Here is a 23,742-nt window from a genome sequence, read left to right on the forward strand (position 1 = left end):
TTCGTATCACAAATCCAACATGGCCGCGGCGAGATACAAAGAGTCTTAAAATTGTTTTAATTCCATTCTCAGATATTGTAAGAGCCATTTTATTAGCTATATAGCATCTGAAGATGAATTTAAATGTAAAACTGAACTATGAATATTATCCTACATCTTGATAATAAAATTATGTTAGAATCATATCACTCACCAGTTGCATTAGCGACTGCTTGAGGGTTACTGCCTACATCTTGTTCTTGCGGGTGAAAAACCACAGTCCATCTGTCCAATATTATTTCTTCCGCGTCGATAACGTCTCGTAGTAAATTCAGCGGGTCCTCGTCTCCTGTGTAACCGGAACCCCAACATAACACACGAGCGAGATCGTTTCCTGTTCCCAGAGGCACGATAGCGCATGCGGGAGAAGAACACTCGCTATCTTGACCCACATTATCTAAACATTGTAACACCCAACCTATTGTTCCATCCCCGCCGCAGACCAGTATCTTGTAATCCTTTATGTGGCGAAAAACGTAAAGTCTGTAAGACATAGGAACGTATATTTTTACCTCTAATTCGTTTTCGCACAATTTATATCGTGTCTTAAAATATGTACAATTCGTTATGTTTAAAATGTTTTAAGGTAAAACCTTACCCAGGTAAAGGTCCACCGTTGTCAAGATCGAATACTTGATAAGGATTTAACAGTTTACGAAAACTAGAAATTAGCTGAAGTCCTTGACAACCGCCAGATTTTACATTCACAAATACGAGTAACGGTTGAACGCCCGGTGGTACCATACTCGGCTCGATACTCGGTAAAAGCATTACTAGCGGAAGAAAAGAAAATACATATAATACATATTAATCGATAGTCTCACACCAACTATAAAAAGTAGATTGGAATATAAATTATAGATACCTAGGAGATGTTTGTCTTCGTATTTCGATTCCCGTAATGTATATAAGGCTCTAACCGCCTTATTAGAATCTTCGTATATGATAACCATCGAACCATATTCGTAATAAATTGGGCCAATTGACGAGAATCTATTTTCTAAACAATCGAAAAAATTCAACGTATAAACATCTATTTCTAGTTTTGCAGATGCGATGTATATATAAATAATATTGTTACCGTTACAAATGCTTTTTTTCGATAACAATTTAGTTACTTTTCTTTATTCGTAACAAAAGTAATAACCCAAGAAGGAATTTATTACTGGCATCAAAGTGGCCCAGTACTGATTTATGGTAAACGTTACTGGCATAGTACCAGATGCCTATACGGGTTTAGTATTGGTGTGATATTGGGATGATAGAAAAGGGCCAGTATCGGAAAACAGTACTGTCACAGTACCGAAAATCTGTACCAGTAAAGAAAGTATTGATTCCTAGCACTGGGAAAGTACCTATTCCCAGTACTGGGCCAGTATCGATTCCTAGTAATTTTTATTATTTGTACAATTGTTAATATCACAACTGTACGAAAAGAAAGATCACACCATGGCCAGGCTGCTCACGTTTGTACCTATACATGTCTATTTTTAATAGTCATATGAGGGAAAAATCTTCGAGGCGACGATTGGAATTGAACTCGAATCTTCTGCTTGTCAGACAAGCGTTCTTACCACTGAGCTATCTAGGTTTTACGTTAGTGACCTCTTCCGTTTTCTCATAAAGAACATTGGTCGTTACGTTTTTCGGTACCGACACAATACTGGCCCAATATTCTCTATTGACAGATTATATACGATTCTTACTTGGGTATCCAATACTGATTCTATGAACAAAGCCAGTATCAATAATAGTTTTTTTTAATACTGAGCCAGTATCGAAAACGACAAACAATTTTCGGTAACGCCCCAATACACGTATGGTACGATTATACAGTACCTAACCTTAGTACGGAGCCAATATCAATAATACAGCTTTTATATATTAGGCCCAGTATTGAGCCAGTACCAAAATCGGACATCCGCTTTTCGACCCAGTATCGGGCCATTTTTTCGTACTGGAGAAATGTATATGATTCCTACTTGGGGACGTCGTTACATTTTTTTCGGTAAAATATTGAAAATAACAGTTATTTTTACTGTTACTTTATAATACATTTCTCTGAGAAATAGGGAGCAAATTATCACAAATTGTACAAACTTAAAAATTGTTATTCATTAATCTTAACTATACATACATTTGGCTTTGATTGACCAGTTATTCACATTGTCTAATTTTCATAAGTTATTTGATTGGGAAAATTTAATATATGTAACATGTATTTAATTTTATTAAAATTTAATTTTAGATTTTTCACTATGCATTTTCGAATAGAAATAATTGTCTACACTTAAATTTAAATTAGATTGGTTAACTAAAGAGAAGCAAAAATATGCGAAAACTGTTTAGAAAATTTACTAGGATTCAATAAAGCGAAAATTCTTCAAATATTAATATACATTTTGATGATAACGATGATTTCTTTCTTTTCACCAGTAAATAAATACAAAATAAATCTGCCCAAGAAGAGTTGCAACAGTTTTTAAAATCGAAAAATTTTAATGTTAAAATGTTAAATGATTATTTAAAAATAAAACCATTAAGTATAACATTGTTCTTTCGAACAATGCACCAATGCATTTGTTGAATGATTGTTTAATGTCGGAAATTTTGCATTAACGTCAAAAAAATCACATATGATAACATTACAAAACAATTTCTGTTAAAAATTCATAAAACGCATTATTAAAATTAAAAAACATTATTAGAAAGCAATATACAAGGTGTCCAGAACTTCCATGATGACCCTTGGTGAGAATATAGAATGGATTGAGGTGAGCAAGAAAGTCCTGTGCCGTTTTGCGATATTCGCAATAGTTTTTGAGAAATTAATTATTTTGTCTCAACAAACCAGCAGCGGAAAAAAGGATGCCTCTGGCCGACGTGCGACCGTGACACTCGCGAATTGCGTCCCTCTGCTGCCCGTAGCTACGAGACATAGCGAGGCGTGATACACTGACACATGTGCATAACATCCGTATGCCGAATCGAAGCGTGTCGCCGCTTCGGCTGCATACATGTATGTAGAGGTGACACAACGAGCGGCGTGTAACACAAAATCGTGTTACAAACCCAAAGATAATTATCTTTCGTTTTCTCGACGTCGTTGTAGAAAAGTAACAGCGCGCGATTACATTTAGGTTATTTTATAAGATAGCTCACATTAAAACTGTAATGTGTTTCTGTGATTAGAAAAAAATAGAAAGAAAGCTATAAAAACTGAAAGGATTTGCAGAGAATCTAACTGTTCTCTATCGTATACTTTGCATGTAACGAATCCGCAAGAAATGAAATTGTTTTCTATCGTGCTCTGTTAGGAGAGTATTAAATCGTTACTATGATAGAATTCTTAGAGATTTGTCGTGTCCTATCGTTTTGTTGGAATTTATCATGAAAAAATCATTGGAAATCTGTCATAATTTATGGTGTATTAACGATGAGAGAAACTCAAAGTTCTTTATCGTATAAAAGAAACCTATTGTTCTCGATTGTGTACGAACGATATTTGAATTATAATTACGATAGAAGGCGTGTATCATAATACGCTAAGAATGGGTGTTTTTCTATCGTCTTCTTACAAAAAGCATAACGCGCTTTGGCTAAGTACATTCGTCAACAAAATTATCATATAGGTAATCATATAGGTTCATGTCGAAATTTAACACAATTTTAAATACCGCGAAACATTATCGTATCTGAAATCTTTTTTCTTTTCTTTTAAAGAATGAAATCTGTACTTTAAGAAGCATTTGTTGAATTTTGAATTTATTCTCTTCTCTTCCTGTAGTCTTTTCAAAAATAAAGACGTGTTGCGTCTCCAAAAAAAATTGCACAATTTGACGTATCCTACGCGGTGGAATAAACTTTTTTCGTAAATTTCATGATAACTACCGTAAAGTATCGACTTTCTCCTGAAATGTAAAAGAAAACTGATTTGTTTTCGGTTTTTTTTTGCGGAGTTGTGACATATCAACGTTACCTATGCATTTTTTTTAAATCACTTAATTTGACTCTACTGAATGGAATGAATTCTTTTCACAAATCTTACGATAACCATCGTAAAATATCAATGTTTCTTTGCAAATAAAAAAATAAAAAGGAGAGGTGCACGACTTTTTTCCGTCGATGTTAGATGACATATGAAAGTTACCTATGCATTTCTATTCTGTTACTGTTAGAAGAGAATAAATTCAAAATCTGACTAATGCTCCTTAAAAAAAAGTACAGACTTCACTCTTTAAAAAAAAAAATTAAATACCATAATGTTTTGCAGTATTATGCCCATTTAAAATTGTGCTAAATTTTTATATGAATTTACCTATACGATAATTTTGTTGACGAATGTATTTAGCCAAAGCGTGTTACGTTTTTTGTAAGATGATAGAAAAACACCCATTCTTGGCGTAACCACTTGACGATAGATTATGATGCACGTCTTCTATCGTAATTATACGTACAAGTCAAATATCATTCGTAAATATCTTGCTTCGGTGCGGTAAGACGTAGGAGCGCAGCGGTATAAGGCAGTGGTGCGTTGTCTTCTAATCGCCACGCGCGACATCCGCGCGCTATATTACTGGGTTGCGCTGTGACTCAAGCAGTCTATCCTCTACCATTCAGTACAAGTTTTTCCTTAATATTTCGTAATTAATTTTTCTGTTATTATTATGAATATTGTAAAACGGTATAGGACTTTTATATTTATTTTAATCCGCTCTACGTTCTCACGAGAGCTTCGTAGATTGTTCTGAGACACCCTGTATATATCTTATAACGTTTCATAATATTATCCAAAGGAACCAAATTTATTTTACTAATATAATAAAAATAAAAGTATATATATAAAATAGTAATAAAAAAATTTTAAAGTATACGTCTTGTTTATATTATTTTATTTTGGCATTAACCTTTTAACGGCCAGTGGTACACATACGTACCACCTTCTTTAAAAAAATCATAATTTCCATAAAAATTAACATATCGCCTTCGTTCTGTCCTCATTTGAAAGGAGAAGGATGTATCTATATATAGAAAATTCGGTGAGTATAAGGGTTGCACCCCTCCAGCTATATACCCTATTAAAATTTGCAGAAATTATGAAAAAATGAAGAACAGCTATAACTTTTTAACACAATTTTTTTTCCCACTCTATTCCAATTTATGTGTTTTGGAGTGACATCGAAAGTATATGCAAAAAAAAATCCAGAAAAAAACCACCCCAACAGAGATGGTACACCAAAATCTACCCCTGACTGAAGTAACGCTCCTGAAAACGGACATTTATTTCCAGTATATACATATTTTGTTTTGGAAAGATATCAAAATTATTTGAAAGAAGGTTCATTCGAAATAAAACCAGTTTTGGAGAACTTTTAGGGATGAAACCGAATATCATGAGTGTGGCGATTGAAAATCCGAAAGTAAATATGAAAATCTTTCTAAAATAACGGAGTACTTCCCGAATATTAGTCTCCTTGCTTCTCACAAGTTGGAGTGCTTGTTTAGCGTGAGTCCCCATGCCTCTCACGTATGGAATGCTTGTTTAGCGTAAGTCCCCTTGCCTCTCACGTATGGGGTGCTTGTTTAGCGTGAGTTCCTTCGCTTCTAATAATCTTTCTGGTAATACCAAATTATTTTTTATTCTTTTGAAACAAGGATCAATGCAAAGAGGAACGTCGCAAGCCTTGCAAAGAAACTTTGTGAGTACTTGTATATCCTTAGTGCTACACAATCGACATCTTCTCCGACTCTCTATTGTGGTAAGTATATGTTTACCAACGTTAACGGTTCTTACGTCATCTGGAACATTTGGCACACCTTTTTTCTTTTTCACTAAGAAGCTCACTGGCCTTCCGATTCGCTTTCGAAAAGAACAGTTTTCTAACAGCTGTTTAGCTAAATGAATGCGGAAATCCAATTGTTTCTGGCAGGAATCGGCATCATGGTGGACTTTGTACATGATGTATGAGTTAACAATGGCTAGGTCAATGAGAAAATAGAAGATTCTATACCATCACTTCCGAGAGCGTCTCCCAATAGTGTATCTTTCCTTCAGTTGACCAAATTTGTCAACTCCTCCCATTATTGAGTTGTAAGATGCAACTGCAAGAGGACAAGAAACATTCTGTTTTGTGCCATCTTTGTTTTTCCTCAAAACTTTTGTTGTTTCAGAACTGTGCGCTGTCACTGAAAAGTGTCACAGGTTTCAAATCCATCCATTTGATGGCTGTAACAACACCCTTACTTAGGAATTCAAAATCACCCCGCTGCACTTTCTTTTTCTCCATCATCATAGATGGAAGTCCTTTTCGATTCTTACAGTGCCAACAGAAAAGATCCCATTACTATGTAGGCGAGACATGAGTCGCACCGTTGTGAAATAGTTATCAAAGGCAACTAAAATGTTAGATTGCTTCAAATCTTCAGTCAAATTCAATACTACGCGTTCTGCTAGTGTGTCATTACCAGAAATATTTGAATTTGACTTGCCTGTGTATACTTCAAATTTGAAAACAAAACCTGTTTTCGAATCTGCTCGGCACCAAACTTTATACCATCTTTTTACAGGCTTCATTATATTGCTTCAGTGAAGAGCGTCCTTTGAAAAGGAACATAGATTCATCCACTGCAGCTAGATTCAAAGGCTTATGAACCTCCTTAATGGCTTTATTCAGATTCTCAATGACAGGCCTAACTTTATACAACTTGTCATAGTTCGGATCCTTTTTTGAAAAATTATTTTCATTATTATTCAGATGCATCATTGCAGTGATCTGCTTGAAACGGTTACGTGTCATATTATTTGCAATGAAATCTACTCTAAGAGCCGGATCCGAACTCCAATAGAGTTTTAATGTGAGGAACTTGTGAATTGCCATTAGAATATGCATTCCAATCCAAGCTTTTATTTCTTTTAGAGTGATATCAGTCCATGTTACATCAAATGTTGGGGTTCTTCGTCTTACAGGTTGTGGGTTTTTTTTTGAGCAGCGTAGATATTAGTTTGTAAAATTATTTCATTCAATAAATCTTCGCTGAAAATTGAAAGGAAATAATTAATTTCAGACTTATCGTTCTCCAAATCTATTAAAACTTCTGGATCCTTTTCAATCGCATCATAAAGAATCAACCCATCAACTGTTTCCGTCCAACCTTCATTGCTATAAACTTCAGGTTATTTAACTTCGTCATAATCTGAAACAGATTCATCACTTGAAGAGGAATCGTTTGATCCATCTTCATCTGACAGAAGATCACCTTCTGTATCATCTGGATCAGATGGAATTTCTGCACATTCATCAGGTATCTTTCGACATCTTTTTCGCAATTTCATTCCTGTCGGTTCTAATTATAAAAAAAATATAAAACAATATCGGAGGATATTGGAAGACATCACTGGGAAGTATGAAGCTTATTTAAGTATACTGAACAATATTCATCTGACGTGCGCACGTACTAATACTATATCAGCCTGGATTGAATGATTTTTTTTGTTTAGCTTCTTAGCCAACTTCAAGAGTGTGTATGAAGTAAAATAAATGAGCATTAAATAATTGCTAGTCAAATTACAATTTTCTGAATTCTACAGGTACTTTCACTTTAGGGGTTGTTTACAAGGTTCTCATTTCAAATAAATATAAGTATTTCTCAATACTTATTCTTCCATTTACAGCGATAAAAAACAACAAAAATTACAATTTTTTAAGCATTAGGGATGGTTTTTTCATCTAAGGGTTGTTTTAAAGGGCAGGAAAAATCTGAAAATTCGTTTTCCCCACATTGAACACCTCTATATTCAGATCCAGCATGTTTTGAGTATGTCAAATTACTATAAAAAAGTCGGCCGTTAAAGGGTTAAAACAGAAGAAATAGTAATGAGTTTTAGTCATTACTTTTGAATAACGGTAACGCATCACTTTTATAAATTTTCCCAATCCTGATATATACAGGGTGTCCCAAACTCTCCTTATCACATTATGTAGAATGGGTTGAGATTAATATAAAAGTCCTATACCGTTTTGCGATATTCGTAATAATAACCAAGAAATTAATTGTAAAAGATTAAGAAAAAACGCATGCTGAATGGTTGAGGGGGAGCGCTTGCGACTCAGTAATATAGTAGGCAGATGTCAGCGCGCGTCTTACATCGCTCTGATCCTACGTCTTGCCGCACCGCGCCGAGGCGAGATGTAAGAGTGCAACGATATAAGTATAGGCAATGGTGCGCTGTTTTTATAATCGTCGCGCACCGACATCCGTGCACTATTAAGCCTCAACCATTCAACATGCGTTTTTCCTTAATCTTTTACAATTAATTTCTCGGTTATTATCGCGAATATCGAAAAACGATATGGGACTTTTGTGTTCACCTCAACCCGTTCTACATTCCCACTTAATGTGATAAGGAGAGTTTGGGACATCCTGTATATATTTAGGCTTTCTAACATATATCACTAACCTTTTCCTAAAAATTCTATTAACATGTTCTCGTAGCTTCTTTCAGAAAGATTTGGTGGTAAGTTGCCCACGAATAAAGCCAGATTAGGTCCATGGGGATCTTGTTTCAATTGTAAGTAGAACCGCATTAGTTCCATTTGTCTAATAGAATCCTTTCCCAACTGCTTGACAATATCCCAGGGTTTTTCGTCCCAAGATAGAACTCTCTCCGTTACTGAAAAAAATATCAAGATCAAATTTAATCTCACATGCAACATATAAGGTAAAATTTCCAAGAATATTCGAGAATATTCGCGCGTGAATTATTGCGCAAATGTCAAGTTAAACGAACTAGAAACCTACCACCACGATCTAATAGAATCTCGCTGCATCTATAATCATCACAATTAAAATTTTGTAAACCAAACTTTTCCAGAGCTTCGCTTATTAAATCTGCAACGGTTGTTTTCTCAAAGACAGGTACTGTACAGAAGGACTCTGAGACTTGCAGTTTGCCAGGGTAAACTCGCACTTCTCCGCTGTTATTATTTCTGAAAATCACATTGAAAAGAATTGTACGTTGTATTATAAAATTCTCTTCAAGTGTACAATGTAGCGCGCATATGTACACACACTCACACTCACACACACACACAAATTACAGGGTTGCTACAGAAAATTAATTTTGAAATTTCCTGACTTTTTTATGTTTTCCAGACGACAGTAGAGAATTTTTCATGACCAACATAATCTTAAATTTTAACGTTTAGGAACAGGCATTACAAAAAAATATCTTATGTTATTAAAAGCAATACAAATTTGGTTTAGTAACATAATATTCCTAACATATATTCCTGAAAATGTACATTCAGGCTAATAAAAATTATGAGTATTGGAAAAAGAATATAGTTACGAGACGGAAAAGGATGATTGAATAAAAAAACGCTGAATAAGATATAAATTTTAATTATTTTGTTAACATCATGATGCATGGACTAGCAAAGATGTATACAAAGATGCATGGACTAGCAAAGATGTATATTCAATATAAACTAAAAAAAATTTATTTATTTTTTAAATAACATTTGAATTCCTATACTATACTTATAAACTTGTAATGTTAAAATTTAAAAACAATAAACTTGACATTAATAAAATCCCTAATAACCCTAGATTTAGTAAGTGTCTAGAGATTGTGTATTCTTCTCTTATAATCCTTAGGATTACCTTAATTTCAAAGAATTGTAAGGAAAGGTCAGAATTCCAGGTTATTTTATATTTTTTCGTGACATATTCCGGTTTTTCATGATAAATTTTAATTCCGTGATTTTTCTCGATTTTCCTGGTTTTCCAAGTCTGTAGCAACTCTGATAAATCACCACATTTAGGGAATATAACGTAAACTTACTTAAATCGTAAGAACACAGCCGGACGTTTGCCTTCTTTGCGATTTAAATTTAAAACGGGCGTCGGATCGCACAACTCAGTTTCTTCTGTGGCGTATAGGTCGGTTAAGTAAAAATTGCCTAAATTTCGCCGAACGGAAAGACAGAAATCCATTAGGTCAGTCGACAAATTTATCAAACGGAATTTTTATGTTAACATCGTAAGATACTTCACGTACTAGGATCTTTCGTGATGTGAAAGGCGCGTAATGCCGACGTGAGAACCTGCTCTGTTGTAGCCTGCCTAGGCACCGAGATCACCCGAAATATCCGTCGCCTCAGAGAGTTATTACCATCGTATACTTTAATCATCTCTGTATAACAGTAGAGAAATATTTTCGAATTAAAAAGGGAGAAAATTCCGCATCTGTTAATCGGGAGTTGTATTGAAATACCTTCGTCACCTCTTTCTTTGTCGTCTTTCTCCTTAGGAGAACGCGGATCACGGCCGTGCGTGCATTGAGCCGGTTCTCCATTATCACGATACCTCGCGTCGCTACTGAACTCTTCTGATATGCTCCGCGCTGTAAACAGAGGAAGATCATTTCGTATATTAGAACACAATTAACTTAAGATACGACGGAGAAAGTAAGCCGTAAAATCTAAATATAATACATCTTCTTCCGTCGAGCGTATCTTTAACGTGAAAAAAATTTTTTTTTCCTTTTTGCAACCATTACTCAGATAACATTAATGGTATCTATCGGGAAGTGTTTCTAATATTATAAATAATATAGAATTTGACACAACTCTTATAATGCGTTTTTGTTCTGTAATTATTTATTCCGTATATAAGTTATCAACTATTCATGACTATTTTTATCCATCGCATTTTATTATATTATCGGTTCATGTTTTTTTCAACACAAAAACGCATAAATTGCAAATTTACGTGTGCGAGTATCAAGAAGAAGCAGATTCGTAAGTTACTTTAAAGAGAAAGTAATGAATTTATTCGAGAATAATTTTTAAACAAGAAAAGCGTCGTAACGAATCTGTTTATCATTCAAGAATAAATCACATCTCTTACCATCGATTATTTACGATGGGTTTGTAGAACACACACACGATAGGAAGAATTAGTCAGTAGTATTCTTGAACTTCATTTCACTGCATAGTAGAGTGATAAGCATCATGGAATCTCATAGCATCCAGTGGGCTGAATGACAGTGCATGCACCGAAGCGAGACATACATACATGCTAAAACGTAAACAGTATAACAAAATAACATTCATAAACAAAAAGATTGGTGCACCATGATATTTATATAAAAACGCATGTCGCATGTGTGACAATTAATTACATATCCGATATATAGGCGATAGGTGATAATATCTACTGTACTTTCGACAAACATGTCATCTTTATCCTACTTCCTGAATAGAGTTCACGTAAATAGCATCGTATTGCTGTCGGAGTCGCCAGAACTAGAATGTAGAATGTCGCTCGATATTAGTGTCGAAAATATGATAGAAGCCAGCTGAATATATTCGCATTGCTGTTACGTAAAATCAAGAAAAAAAAAAAATGCATAAATATAAACACGACTGCGTCTCTTAATGTAGCTCTCTCAGTAACAGATGCATGTATTAAGTAATTAGACGTAGAGATAACAACAGCAATGATCACTACGGCATATTCCAATTCACTCTCAGTTTTGTATGGTATGTTTGTATGTATGTATATATGTATGTATATATGTGTATGTATGTAGTGTACATCTTAGAATTGAATACGTTCACACAGATGAATGACGATGATAATATTCTAGATACCTCGAACATAGGGAGGGGAAGCATGACAATTTCCATGGCAGCTACGTGGCAAAACTAGCGAAAGGCGCCTCAAAGCTTCGGCTAGGCGGCCTGCAGCCCCAATTTGTTCACTCTCAGCGAAATCGAATTGCTCTCCGATGTTATCTTCACATAGAAGCAAAGACCGAATATTTTAACGAGCCGAATATAGTTTAACGGTCACCGCAACTTGTGTATAAACTCTATAAAGATTCCATTTTCTTTTTGTAACACTTCATTATTATCTTGTGTCCATTGTCCAATTTATTTTATCACGTCAGATAGAAACGTTTATATTTTCTATGATGTAAAAAAATGACGGCTTCCAAGAGAGAGAAGATTCCGTAAGTTTCGTAAACTATACTATATATATGTTTATAGCTATATATGTTTATAGCTCTTTTTTGCACTGCGCGAAATATATTATTTTGCAAGTTCCAATATTAATCTAATTATAAAGCTCCATAAAACAGATGTATCTATGAAAATACGTTATGCCTATAAAAAAAGCACATTGAGAGTAGCGATTAATCGCAAGAGGAGCGACCAGCCACAAAAGCCATTGGGGATTTGTAATTGTGAACAAAATGTAAAATTGAAATAACAGATGTAGCTCTTTAACGTTGCTTATGGAAGCTTGTACAATTATAGATACCAATTTTGTTATAATTTTTAATCACAAAACCATATAACAGATAAATTTATACATTTTTAGTTGTTTTACTGAAATGAAAGGTACAATATGTTCTCTCACATGATATATTTGATGGATAAATTGAATTATAAATGAATAACTGCGAGAATATTATGGATCCTATAACTAGTGCGGTCATATTTTATATAACACGAAACGTGAAAATAAACTATTAATCCCTATACGAATAATACACATGTACATGTATGGAAAAGGCTGAGAGTATAAGAAATTGCGAATAGAAAGTATCCGTGTTTGTGTAAAATATTCGACAATTGTTTCAAATTTTTGCAATTAATAATAAACAATGTAAAAAAAAATATACACTTTCATTTTATGATAAAATAAAACGATGAAAGTTTGAGGTAATAATCCCTTAGGATAGGAATTTTCTCGTTTGATATTGAAGAAAGTCAACGTTGCATGCTCTGAAAAGAAGGAAGAACATGTATACGTTTACAAATTGACGGTATTTATACACGCGTAAAAATGAATGTCAAAATAATATCATGCAAAAAATTGATGATTTAGAAATAGTTTATATCTTTATAAATATGTATCTTCTACTGATATGTGAAAGAGAAAAATGTTTCATATATTACACATTCTTTTCAACTTTAATACAATGTACATTTGTTACTATCAATTATCGGTGCATATATATGCGTACGTGTACATGTGCTATGCATAGTAAAAATAGGTACAAAATGTTTCATACGTGTATAACTTATACATTTAATATCTGGTGTGAAAACAATATGTATCAATGAGTGATATACTAATGTGCTTAAAAAAAAAGAAAGGAAATCTGATTTTTAAAAAATATTATAAAGCGCCAATTAATCATAGGATTTACTATGCGTAAGTAAAAAAATTAATGAAATATTCAAATGAATGAAGCAGCTAGAAAAGCTCTCAATATAACGGTTTTGCCATTATTTGTTATCTGAGTCTGATATATCGATATTACTTGTAAAGACACAGAGGATCATCTTCTAATCCGATAATAATGCATATATACATTACGCGCGTATGAACATGAAACGTACACAGATTCATTATTACCCATATATATACTTGTAGCAAGTAATCACGCGCATTGTCAACGCGAGTGTTTGTTTCACGCATTTTAACGGAGATTTTAATAACAATTTAATTCGCGTAACATTGATATGTTTACATGACTATGTTATCACGTGTCTATCGTTTTATTAGAATGGGAAGAGATCTCTCTCGCTTTAGCCTGTCAATTAACTCAAGCTATTTTCTTGTAAGTGAGAGCTGCTTCAGTAATCAAAGTATATATTCGTGTTGATTAATAAAATATCAGAGTGCTTCGCGATATGTGATGAAGCGCAATTCCTCATTCCATTATTCTAATTACCTGTTAACACGCACATTGTAATTACACGGCAGACACTTACGGCAAGAATACTCACGCGCCAGCACTTCTTTACGACGCACTTGTACACCGATGATGGCTTCCATGGGAACTTCGGTGCGCGGAATACTAACTGCGTGTGGTGGCAGGTAAATTGGCTCCAAGTTACCGAAGGTGCATTCTTGGGGAATATTCTTGTAACAATACGCGTGCAGCTAAGAGAGACCACAAACCATATTTATAGTTAAATTAACTATTTCAACAAGAAAGAGTCTACAAGTCATGCTAATGTAATATAGTTCTAAATGTTAAATTAATAATATGTTAATATTTTAGTTTATATTTGATTCCGTGAACAAAAGGCTAGCCGTGGAAATAAGGGTAAAATCAATTTAATAGGTCTAAGACATCACACAAGTACATATTACGCGTGCGCTACTTAGCTTTGTTGTCATTATCTCTCAATCTTTTCTATTCTCTCTTCTCAGCTCTCTTTCCTCCCTTTCTCCTTTTATTTATTGTTTTATTTTCTCTTAATATTCTTTATTCTTTTTTACTTTTTCTCATGTTGTCTCAATGTCTTTTTAGCTTTCTTATTTTCTACCATTCATTTCCAGTCTCTTTATTCTTTATGCTCTCAGTTCTCTATTATCCTTTACTATTCCTCTCTTTAGCAACCACTTTCTTCTTTTCCTATCTACTCTCATTTTTCTTTAGTCTTTTTTATTCTTCTCACATTCTTTCTTATTTTCTCTCTTTCTCTCTTTCATCCCTCTTTTTATTCTCTTATTAGCTTACATTTACCCTTTTCATCCTTTCATGTTTTGCATCTTTATCTTCTATTTTCTCTTATTTTCTTATAATTTTGTTAATCTCTCACATCTCCCCGCATTCGTTCTTAATCTTTACAGTTACAGTTTTCCTTATTTCTTTTCAATTTTTTTGGCTTTTCATTATTCTATTTTATTTTCTTATTTTCTTATTTTAGTTTTTATTTTCTCTTACACTTTATAATTTTCTCTCTTTATAATGTTCCCATCCTAATCCTTCTCATTCTCTTTTATTTTTTCCATCATCCCTCCTCTCTCCTCTATTTTCAATTATTCTTTTGGTCTTTCTCATCCCGTTTTATCAACCTCATTTTTATCTTATTGTCTTTCATTTTTTCTAATTCTCTCTTAATTTCTCTTCATTTTTCTCATTCTATTTTAGCCTCTCGAATTCGCTATTGTCCTCTCTTCTGATTCTCATTTTTATATTTATTCTCCCCACTTGATCCTATTTTAATAAAATTTATTTCATTTTTTATTATTCTATTTTATTTGTTCTTTCTTAATCTCTCTTATTACATTCTCTTTTAGTTACTGGTTCTAATTGGCTCACATTGCTTCTTCCTTTTTTTTTATTCTCTCTGATACATCCTTATTATTTTTCTTTTCTCTTTAGTCTCTCATTCTCTATCAACCTGTCTTATACATTTTTTATTTCTTTCATTTGCACATGTTCTCTCTTTTATATTCTCTCCTACTTCTCTTAATTTCTCCCCTTCTCTTTTATTAATTTTTGTCATCGTACCTGTTTTTCATTTCTCTTTTATTCTTCTTAATTATCTCTCATTTTCCTTTATTATTTCTCAATCTTGTTTATTTTCTTTTATTAACTCACTTTTAGTTTTTTGTCATTTTTTCTTATCCATTATCATGCTTACTCATTAGTATAGTTTTCTAATATTTTTCGTTCACTTTCGATCACGTTTATTCTCTGATGTTCTCCTTACATTCTCTTTTACTTTAAATTTTATCTTTATACTTTTTCTCTGTTTTCTCTTCCTTGTCTCCTTTCTTTTCTATCCTTCTTCTCATTTCTCCATATTATTTCATTTCCTTCCGTGTCGCTGTATACTTTTTTTAATTCCTATCTATCTCTCTTTAAACTTTAATGTCTGAACTGTTGAAATACAAATTTAGCACAACCATATTGTGCTTGAGACAAATCCAAATTATCCCAAATAAATAAAATATATATTAATTATTGTTTATGTTATTTTCTTGGTTTTAACACTCTTCCGTCTCATTATCACAATAAATCTTAACATCTTATGTAACATCGAGCTGTTAAAATGCACAATCCTTGTAATGATAATTGTACACTATACTGCGACAACGTAAACTATACAGCGCATGCCGAGAAATCTACTCGGCATCGCGAAAAAGAGGCGCAACAATAAATTTGGATATTTTTGAGAGGGCTTCGATACATTCGAATTCGACTTAACATGCTTTTTTAAAATAAGATTGGAGATATCTTTTACCGTCATGCCGCACCACTCGCAACGAAATCCGGAGAGGCACTCGGCAGAACAACAACCCTTCTTGCACGCAGCACATTTGGAGCTGCTCGGAAGGTTGCCTTCCCGCCAATGGTGAATGTGTCTCACCGCTGCCAGATCCTTCCCAGGTAAGTATGTAGCATTCTCTTTGCAGTCTGCCACTGCGAAGTCTTGGCATTCTATGTGCACGAAGTACTCGCATACTACGGCAAACAAACAGTTTTCCGTTTCACACACACAACTGATATTATGAGCGATAGGTTTTACAGAAAAGCTTCATGACATTACGTTCAAAAATACAGTAGAACCGTGAAGCTTTTAAATTAGAGAAAATGACTCCAAGTTATATATAAACTTTATATTTATTATATATAAACTTCGTCTTACTTTCGCAATGTACGGATAGATTATCATCCAATCGTTTTCGACAGACGTTGCAGAATTTCTTTTTACGATGCACTTGTTCGGACCAGCAGTGTGCCACCGGGTTCTGCAACAATATAAAGATATTATTTTTATATGGTACAATACATACATATATACATTCGCACACACACTTTCAGGAGTTTGCAGTTTGTATTGGATGAAATAATAAATTGCCGTAACTGTTGTTAATACGGAAACTTCTCAGATGCCACAATGATACAAGAAGTGATTTTAACGCGAGTAATGCTGCAATCCTTCAATAAATTTGAGATCTTATAAAAACTGCAACTTGTTTAGTTGGAGACAAATTATTACGCATGGGAAAAAAATATTGTTAAATGAAGAAAAAATAATTTGATTCAATTAAACATCGACGCTGTTATAAACATAAGCAGTTAATTGAACTTTATTTGTCATTGCTTTCAATTTTATTGTAAGAATAATATATTGTTATTGTATCTCAATATAAAATATTGTTAAATAAAGAAAAAATAATTTGATTTAATTAAACGTCGACGTTCATAAACATAAGCAGTTAATTGAACTTTATTTGTCATTGCTTCCAATTTTATTGTAAGAATAATATATTGTTATTGTATCTCAATATAAAATATTATGTTAGAAGTAAGCTGGATTATACGAACGTTTCTTCGTATAGTTTAGTTTTTTTAAATATAACATTATATTATTAGTTTAAAGATAATATATTGTTTTTGCAATACAAAAATATTAAAAATTATAGTTAATGACAACTAAAGTCGAATTAACCGCGTATATTTACGGCAGCCTATCGATATTTAATTAAATTGAACCATTTTATTTCTAACGTTTTATATAATAGCTTATAATTATATGGTAACTCGTATATACAGGGTGTCCCAGACACTCCTTCTCACATTAAGTGGGAATATAAAACGGGTTGGGGTGAACATAAAAGTCCTATCGTTTTGCGATATTCGCAATAATAGTCGAGATATTAATTAAAAAAGATTGGTGAATGATTACGCGCGATATGGTAGATGAGCTGCAATGGCGTCGTCTGCCATTGTATATTTATACATTAAGTCAAAATGAACAAAAAAGTCCTCTATCATTTTGCAAATGACCACATAGATTTTTAGATATTAAAGAAAATTGTTACATATATGATTGTGTACTATAATGCACAAATTTTCTTTAATTATCTAAAAATCTATGTGGTTAACTAAGTTTACAAAATGGTAAAGGATTTTTTTCTTCAGTTTGACTTAATGTATAAGTATACAACGGCAAACGGCGTTGCAGCCAAACGGCCACTGCAGCTCATCTACCATATCGTGCGTGATCATTTACCAATCTTTTTTAATTAATATCTCGACTATTATTGCGAATGTCGCAAAACGGTATAGGACTTTTATGTTCACCTCAACCCGTTCTTCCCACTTAATGTGAGAAGGAGAGTCTGGGATACTTTGTATATTATTATAATAACTCGTGGTCAATATTTAATTGAAATAAACCAATTTTTTTCTTAGTTGTCAAAAGCGTTCTTCTTTAGTATATTATATTCTTTAGTACTCTCGGCCATCTATTTCTGAAACATCCTATATATACATTCTTTTTTCGTGTAGTTTTAACTTCGGCACCCATCCCTATTACTTACCACGGTCGACGTTGTTTAACCTCAATAATCGAATAGAAAACTAGTGATGCCAACGAGCTATGACGATATCTTTATGGTTCATGGTTATTATTCTATTTAAGTCTCGTGTAAGCCATCAGTATATATGTAGTTAAATTACGCGTTCGTATATAGTCGAAGTAATTATATACTTAAGAAATATTAAATTAAATATTAATAACCCATAAATATATTTTTTAAGTTAAAAGTATTTTGATCAAATCAAGCAGATGTATAATTAGAACAATAGCACGTCTAATTCCCTGAAAAGTATATAAATGCATATGGCTCAAATATATTAAAAAAATAATGTTTACAGCAATATTATAGATGAAATAAATAACGAATTAAATCAACAAAATAGTGCATTCGTACCAAATCTTAACAAAATTGACTATAATGTTGAATTGTGTCACTTATTTCGCGATATAATTGACAACAAATTTGTTTAAACAGACTGTATTTATTGAATTATATGTTAAGATATTATTTACTTCTGTTATTATTTACTACTGTTAAGATATTATTTAATGTAGTCAAAACAAATAATTACTTAGACAAAGAAAGTTAGTATACGCTTGACTCAATGAAATTTTTCTGAAACTACTGTATCATTGTGGGGAAATACTGGAGTTATCAAACAATATTATGGCATATTTGTTTTAGTAATACTGCTATTAAGTCAAGAACACTTATTTCAATTGAATAATTGGTGATGTTGATGCAGCATTATTTTTTGCCATTCAGCGTTACGCACACCTTACCGTTCTTTAGATCGCGAGGCACGCGATTTTCAGCCTTACATGCATACGGATAAGGCCGAAAATCTCGCATAAGTAATTCCAGTTGTAATGATAAGACATACATGACGCAGTGTGTACCTTACCTTGATCAGGCTTGCCGCGATACTGGAGCAGGGAGAGACGACGGCCTTGAGACAGCGGTCGTGCACCACGAAGTTACATACTGCAACAGAGAAGAAAATGAACTTGTGAAACGCACAGAAACGCACACGAGACTGATCGTACCGTACAGAATAACATTACCGACTAAGCGGTGCGATGCACCACAACACAAATCAATATCATCTACTCGTGTCGTAATTTATAACAAGATCTTCTGACCTTTTCGCGACAAAAACGTCGAGAATCATATGTGGTTTAGCAAGATTTTTAGCGCCACTCGATACTTCTATCCTCGATTGTATGTGCAAAAACATTTATTTGGCATTTGGTTTATGAAATTTCTGTGAGAGCTAAGATAAAGTTTCTTCCCTTAGCATCCCTTAAATACCCGTCGGCTGAAGAATTGCGTATTTTTTTTATTCATTCGAGAACAAATGTACTTTTTCGAGAATAACGCACCTCTTTTTATTTTTAAGGGTATTTAATGGGCTCTCTAATAAGGTTCAACAGTTCGAAGTGTTTTTATACCGCACGAGTCAAAATTGAGAGATCCAGAGTGACGTATATTTTCGCATATTTTCCGCGAAAGCAATAATGATCGAGTCTCGTCGCGCTCTTGCGACGCTAATCAGGCAAGATGTGGGAAATTTGTCGCATCGACGCGCAGGTGCATCCTAAAATAGTACTATGCATCCGCTTCGCTAAGAAGACGCCATCGGCCAGCACCATCGACGATCGACCGTCGTGCCACGAATGTCGAGTTAACTTTAACTCTTCGAGTGGGTAGTTTATAAATCGAAAAGAAATATTCGTCATTATCGCGGAAAAGGGAACCCCCGCTGAGCTCAAAGTTGTTTAAAATTTCTATAAATGAACGTAAAGGACAAAGAAATATTAATCTCTCTTTGTAACGTTGTCTAGCGATATTGATCTCGTCTGTGTATTCTTAACAGGTTGTCGGAGGAAATGAGAGCGACAGATACAGAATAACAGATGCGTTCTATATAATCGAATTAAATTATATTGTTTTTTCTTAAAAACATCAAGTAGGCGTTACAGAGATCCGCTATTCGAGCACGAGCAAACATTAATCCTTTGTAGAGTTATGGTTTTATATAGGAATTACATTTTTTTTAGTAATCCTAGAGTTACATTTTTTAAAATAATCCTAGTTTTTTAACAATCCTAGAATATCCATTAGTATTTGTTAATTAATTTTAATGATTAGACGACACCCGACAACGTCACCTCGTTTGTCACAGAAGGTTTCATTCACGGAATATTAAGGCATTTGTAGCACCTCTTACCGCGACATATGTATGTCCGAGAATGTATCACACTTCCGGTTTACTAAAAATAACGTGAGGTCTTTGAGGCCGACTACTACACTAACTACAGCTAAAGTATTTTTTTCATGAAATTTTTTCTTGCATCATGTCTAGCTATTAATAAGTGGAAGAACCTCGGGCGTTTTTTTTTTTGGAAATAAAAGATGACCCAATAAAACATTATCTATGGTGTGGACGTATTTTTTAATTAGTACTATCAATATGACGGCGCAACCGTGTACAACATTTATCCGACAAATATCAGGCTTTCGATCACGCACACGTACATAATGCAAATTGGAACATTAGAATTTTTTTTATCTATAAAGATCACTTTACGTAGAGAGATTTCTATTCGTGAAGAAACTCACGCCGTGAGAGATTAAAATCAACGTGACGATAATGGAGCGACCAAACGTAAGACTAACTTTTTTAATTCTGGCGTGACTATATAAAAGAAGTTTTCAAGGCGGCTGAAGCTGCCGGATGAGAGAAGCATCGTTCGCATCTCGGGTACGCAGAGGCTGCAGAGGCAGATTCGTTCTAGGCGAGAAGGAGTGGAGTCTACTATCCGGTTCGCCGAACATTTTACTTGAGTAGAGTAACCTTTACCAGAGAGAGAGAGAGAAAGAGAGAGAAAATAACTACTAAATCTACCTGTATTGCACCGCTAGAAATATCTGCACATCTTCATAAATAGTTTATTTCCTACAAAAGTCTCGAATCGTTCCAAGTCTGAGATCGAATGTGCATCGCACTTGATACATTCGGTCGTTTCTCTTTCTCTCTTTTTGCGTAATACTAAAACAATTAAGTATACCTATGGCCAACTTGCACTACTAAGATGGATCACCAATGTAATACCAAAACAGAATCGAATTTTTCAAGCGATCTCTTAAAGATCTCTAAGAAGTTATGTTACTAAAATTGTCTTTCTCCTAAAATATAAGGAGCGCAAGTTGGAGAAGTCTCAAACTGAATTTTATCAATCATTATTAGAACGAAGCTATATCTATTTCAGACTTAGGTATAATTTTCTGTTCGTATTTATTTTTTAACGATCATATTTGGAGTATTTTTGCGTCTGTTTTTAGATTGCTTGGTTTTATTAAACCAGCTTCCAAGCATTTTAAGAATGTTAATAGGTTAAACTTTTGTATCGTACATTGTTCCACTCTAAACTTGGAATATTGTCCCATTAATGATCTCCTTATCAAATTAAACAAATCTTATTAAATAAATTGGACGTGTTCAACACCGATTCTTGAAAATGGCGACATATAAATTGGCTACATTAATTCCACTCTATTGTCACAATTGTCAACAGATTTTATGTAATCTTAATCTCTTCATCTTTGAAAAGAGAAGAATTGTGTTAAATTTGCTTTTTGTACTTGAAATTCTATGTAGTTTTGTTGATTATTGTAATATATTGGAATCATTTAGTTTTAATGTCCCATCAAAAATACTTAGATACATTCCAATTTTTCATGTTGTAGCTTATAAAACAACATATAGTAATTTTATTTTTATCAACAGACTATGTATTTTAGCCAATTAATTATTCTTCAATATTAAATTTTTTTGGTGATTTGCCTTCGTCCTTCAAGAATTCACTACTACAAATTCTCTTTTTGAGATATAAACAAATAATTTTAACTTCTAACTTGATGTTAACAAATTGTTTTTTACAATATTAATTAAATTGTTAACCTATCTTTGTTCATTCATGCCTTCAAACTTATTTATCAAAATTACCTACACGTAAACTGCATTTAATTAATTAAAATTAATTAAAATTAATTATTTATTAACCGGTATTTTTCTTTTTGGTCTTTATAAGAATGTTTCTTCTTCTCTTTTCTGTAAACACTTTCGTGTCATAATTATTAAAGAGTATTCCCGTTTAATAAATAAATAAATAATATGCAGGTTTAATGTTTTAAGTAACTTTATGTATTAATGTCCTGAGATGTACTCTTAAATATAGTGACTTCTATTTCATACATGCTTCTTTTTGGCATGTCCATATCTCTTTACCTTCATCATGTGTGTATGTTCACTTGTTATTATTATTATTAACTATCATCATCACACAGATGAACATATTTTGATATATCATCTGCTTAGTGATTAGTCAGTACATAAAAAAAGTAATTTGATGCCATGAAAATTGTTGCTTATTTTGCCGTAAAGAAGTCGCAATTAATCAGAGATTACTTCAGTAATAAAAAGTAAGTATTTATGGCAAAGAATTAAGACGAAATAAATGAGTGTTTCTCGAAACACAAGCATATTTTGAGCATCTTGTGTTATCTATAATAGTATCATAAGTATACATTAAATGTTTGCATATTGCTCAACATTTCTGTCTATCTAGGCATCATCATCTCCGTTACCATCACTTTTATCATTATCATCATCTTTAATATTGTTACCTCTATAAGAAAATTGAATAAAGATCACTGCTCATTTTAACTATAATCTATAATTTCATGTTATCTTTGTGCGCTTGAGGGGTTCATCCCCTGAGCAATGAAGTTTTTCCCTCCCCTTCTCTCCCTCTCGATCGAACGTTCCACTATATTCTGAAAAGAACGTGGAGCGGACATGGCTCGTTCGGTTCGCGGCGTTACAACGAAGCTTCTTTACGCCTCTTTGCCTGTCAGCGAGCTCTCACACTTGCCCCCACCCTGGAGACAACCCTCTTTGCCGCCGGACACCACCGCGGAGCACCCGCACCCCTCTACACCACTTGAGCAACCTTATCCGTAGTCTTCAGCCATACTACCCCACCTCTCGCGATCAATGCTCGTGAAAATGTGGGCGCGCGTTCGCGCTCGCGCCCTCTGTGCGCGATTCACGTACGTCCTCGCCGTCGTATTCTCTCTCTCTCTCTCTTTTCTCCCTCCACTCAGTTTTCTCTTTCTGTTTTTCTCTCTACGCGAATCTCTCTCCTTCCTCTCTCACGCTATTACTCGATCCACGGCTGCTCGTCCGTCACGAATAGGCGCCACAGCATAGAAATGCCACGACTTCGTGGAGCACTCGAGGAACGAACACACCCGCTACCACTCTTGTCTACCACCCCTCTTGATTCCTCTCTGTAGCCATGGTCTCGCTCAACTTACTCTGCCTACCATTCATGGAGGCGAATCGGTACCGATCGATCGCCGATAATCTCGTCCTGTTTACCGCGCGAGATTCCCAGGAATCCCAGGAAGCGCTACACGCGCGATTATCGTTCCCTTACCGAGCGTGGCTGCGACTATCGATCGACGGTGTGTGTATATGCTATGCGGGGG

The 23,742-nt window shown here is 33.9% G+C and overlaps 1 protein-coding gene across 9 annotated transcripts in view; it reads right to left on the minus strand.

Annotated features, from left to right (window-relative positions):
- The window catches only part of LOC116852086 (diacylglycerol kinase theta), a 33,952-nt gene that overhangs the window by 7,615 nt on the left and 2,595 nt on the right, over positions 1 to 23,742 (minus strand). For 2 of the 9 annotated variants that reach the window (XM_032832090.1, XM_032832093.1), the window contains exons 2-14: positions 19,091 to 19,170; positions 16,506 to 16,608; positions 16,101 to 16,321; positions 13,833 to 14,004; positions 11,697 to 11,840; positions 10,316 to 10,444; positions 10,100 to 10,234; positions 9,884 to 10,001; positions 8,839 to 9,026; positions 8,498 to 8,710; positions 905 to 1,039; positions 638 to 812; positions 194 to 522 (exon numbers count right to left, since the gene is read on the minus strand). In XM_032832090.1, coding sequence (XP_032687981.1) covers positions 194 to 522; positions 638 to 812; positions 905 to 1,039; positions 8,498 to 8,710; positions 8,839 to 9,026; positions 9,884 to 10,001; positions 10,100 to 10,234; positions 10,316 to 10,444; positions 11,697 to 11,840; positions 13,833 to 14,004; positions 16,101 to 16,321; positions 16,506 to 16,608; positions 19,091 to 19,170 — 2,142 coding nt within the window. The remainder of the gene's footprint in view (positions 1 to 193; positions 523 to 637; positions 813 to 904; positions 1,040 to 8,497; positions 8,711 to 8,838; positions 9,027 to 9,883; positions 10,002 to 10,099; positions 10,235 to 10,315; positions 10,445 to 11,696; positions 11,841 to 13,832; positions 14,005 to 16,100; positions 16,322 to 16,505; positions 16,609 to 19,090; positions 19,171 to 23,742) is intronic. The other 7 variants (XM_032832094.1, XM_032832098.1, XM_032832091.1 and 4 more) reach the window with 6 other exon arrangements.

Source organism: Odontomachus brunneus, unplaced genomic scaffold (genome assembly GCF_010583005.1).
Source record: "Odontomachus brunneus isolate Ranch 3 - 2012 unplaced genomic scaffold, Obru_v1 Obru_scaffold_201, whole genome shotgun sequence".
NCBI classification, from domain to species: Eukaryota; Metazoa; Arthropoda; class Insecta; order Hymenoptera; family Formicidae; genus Odontomachus; species Odontomachus brunneus.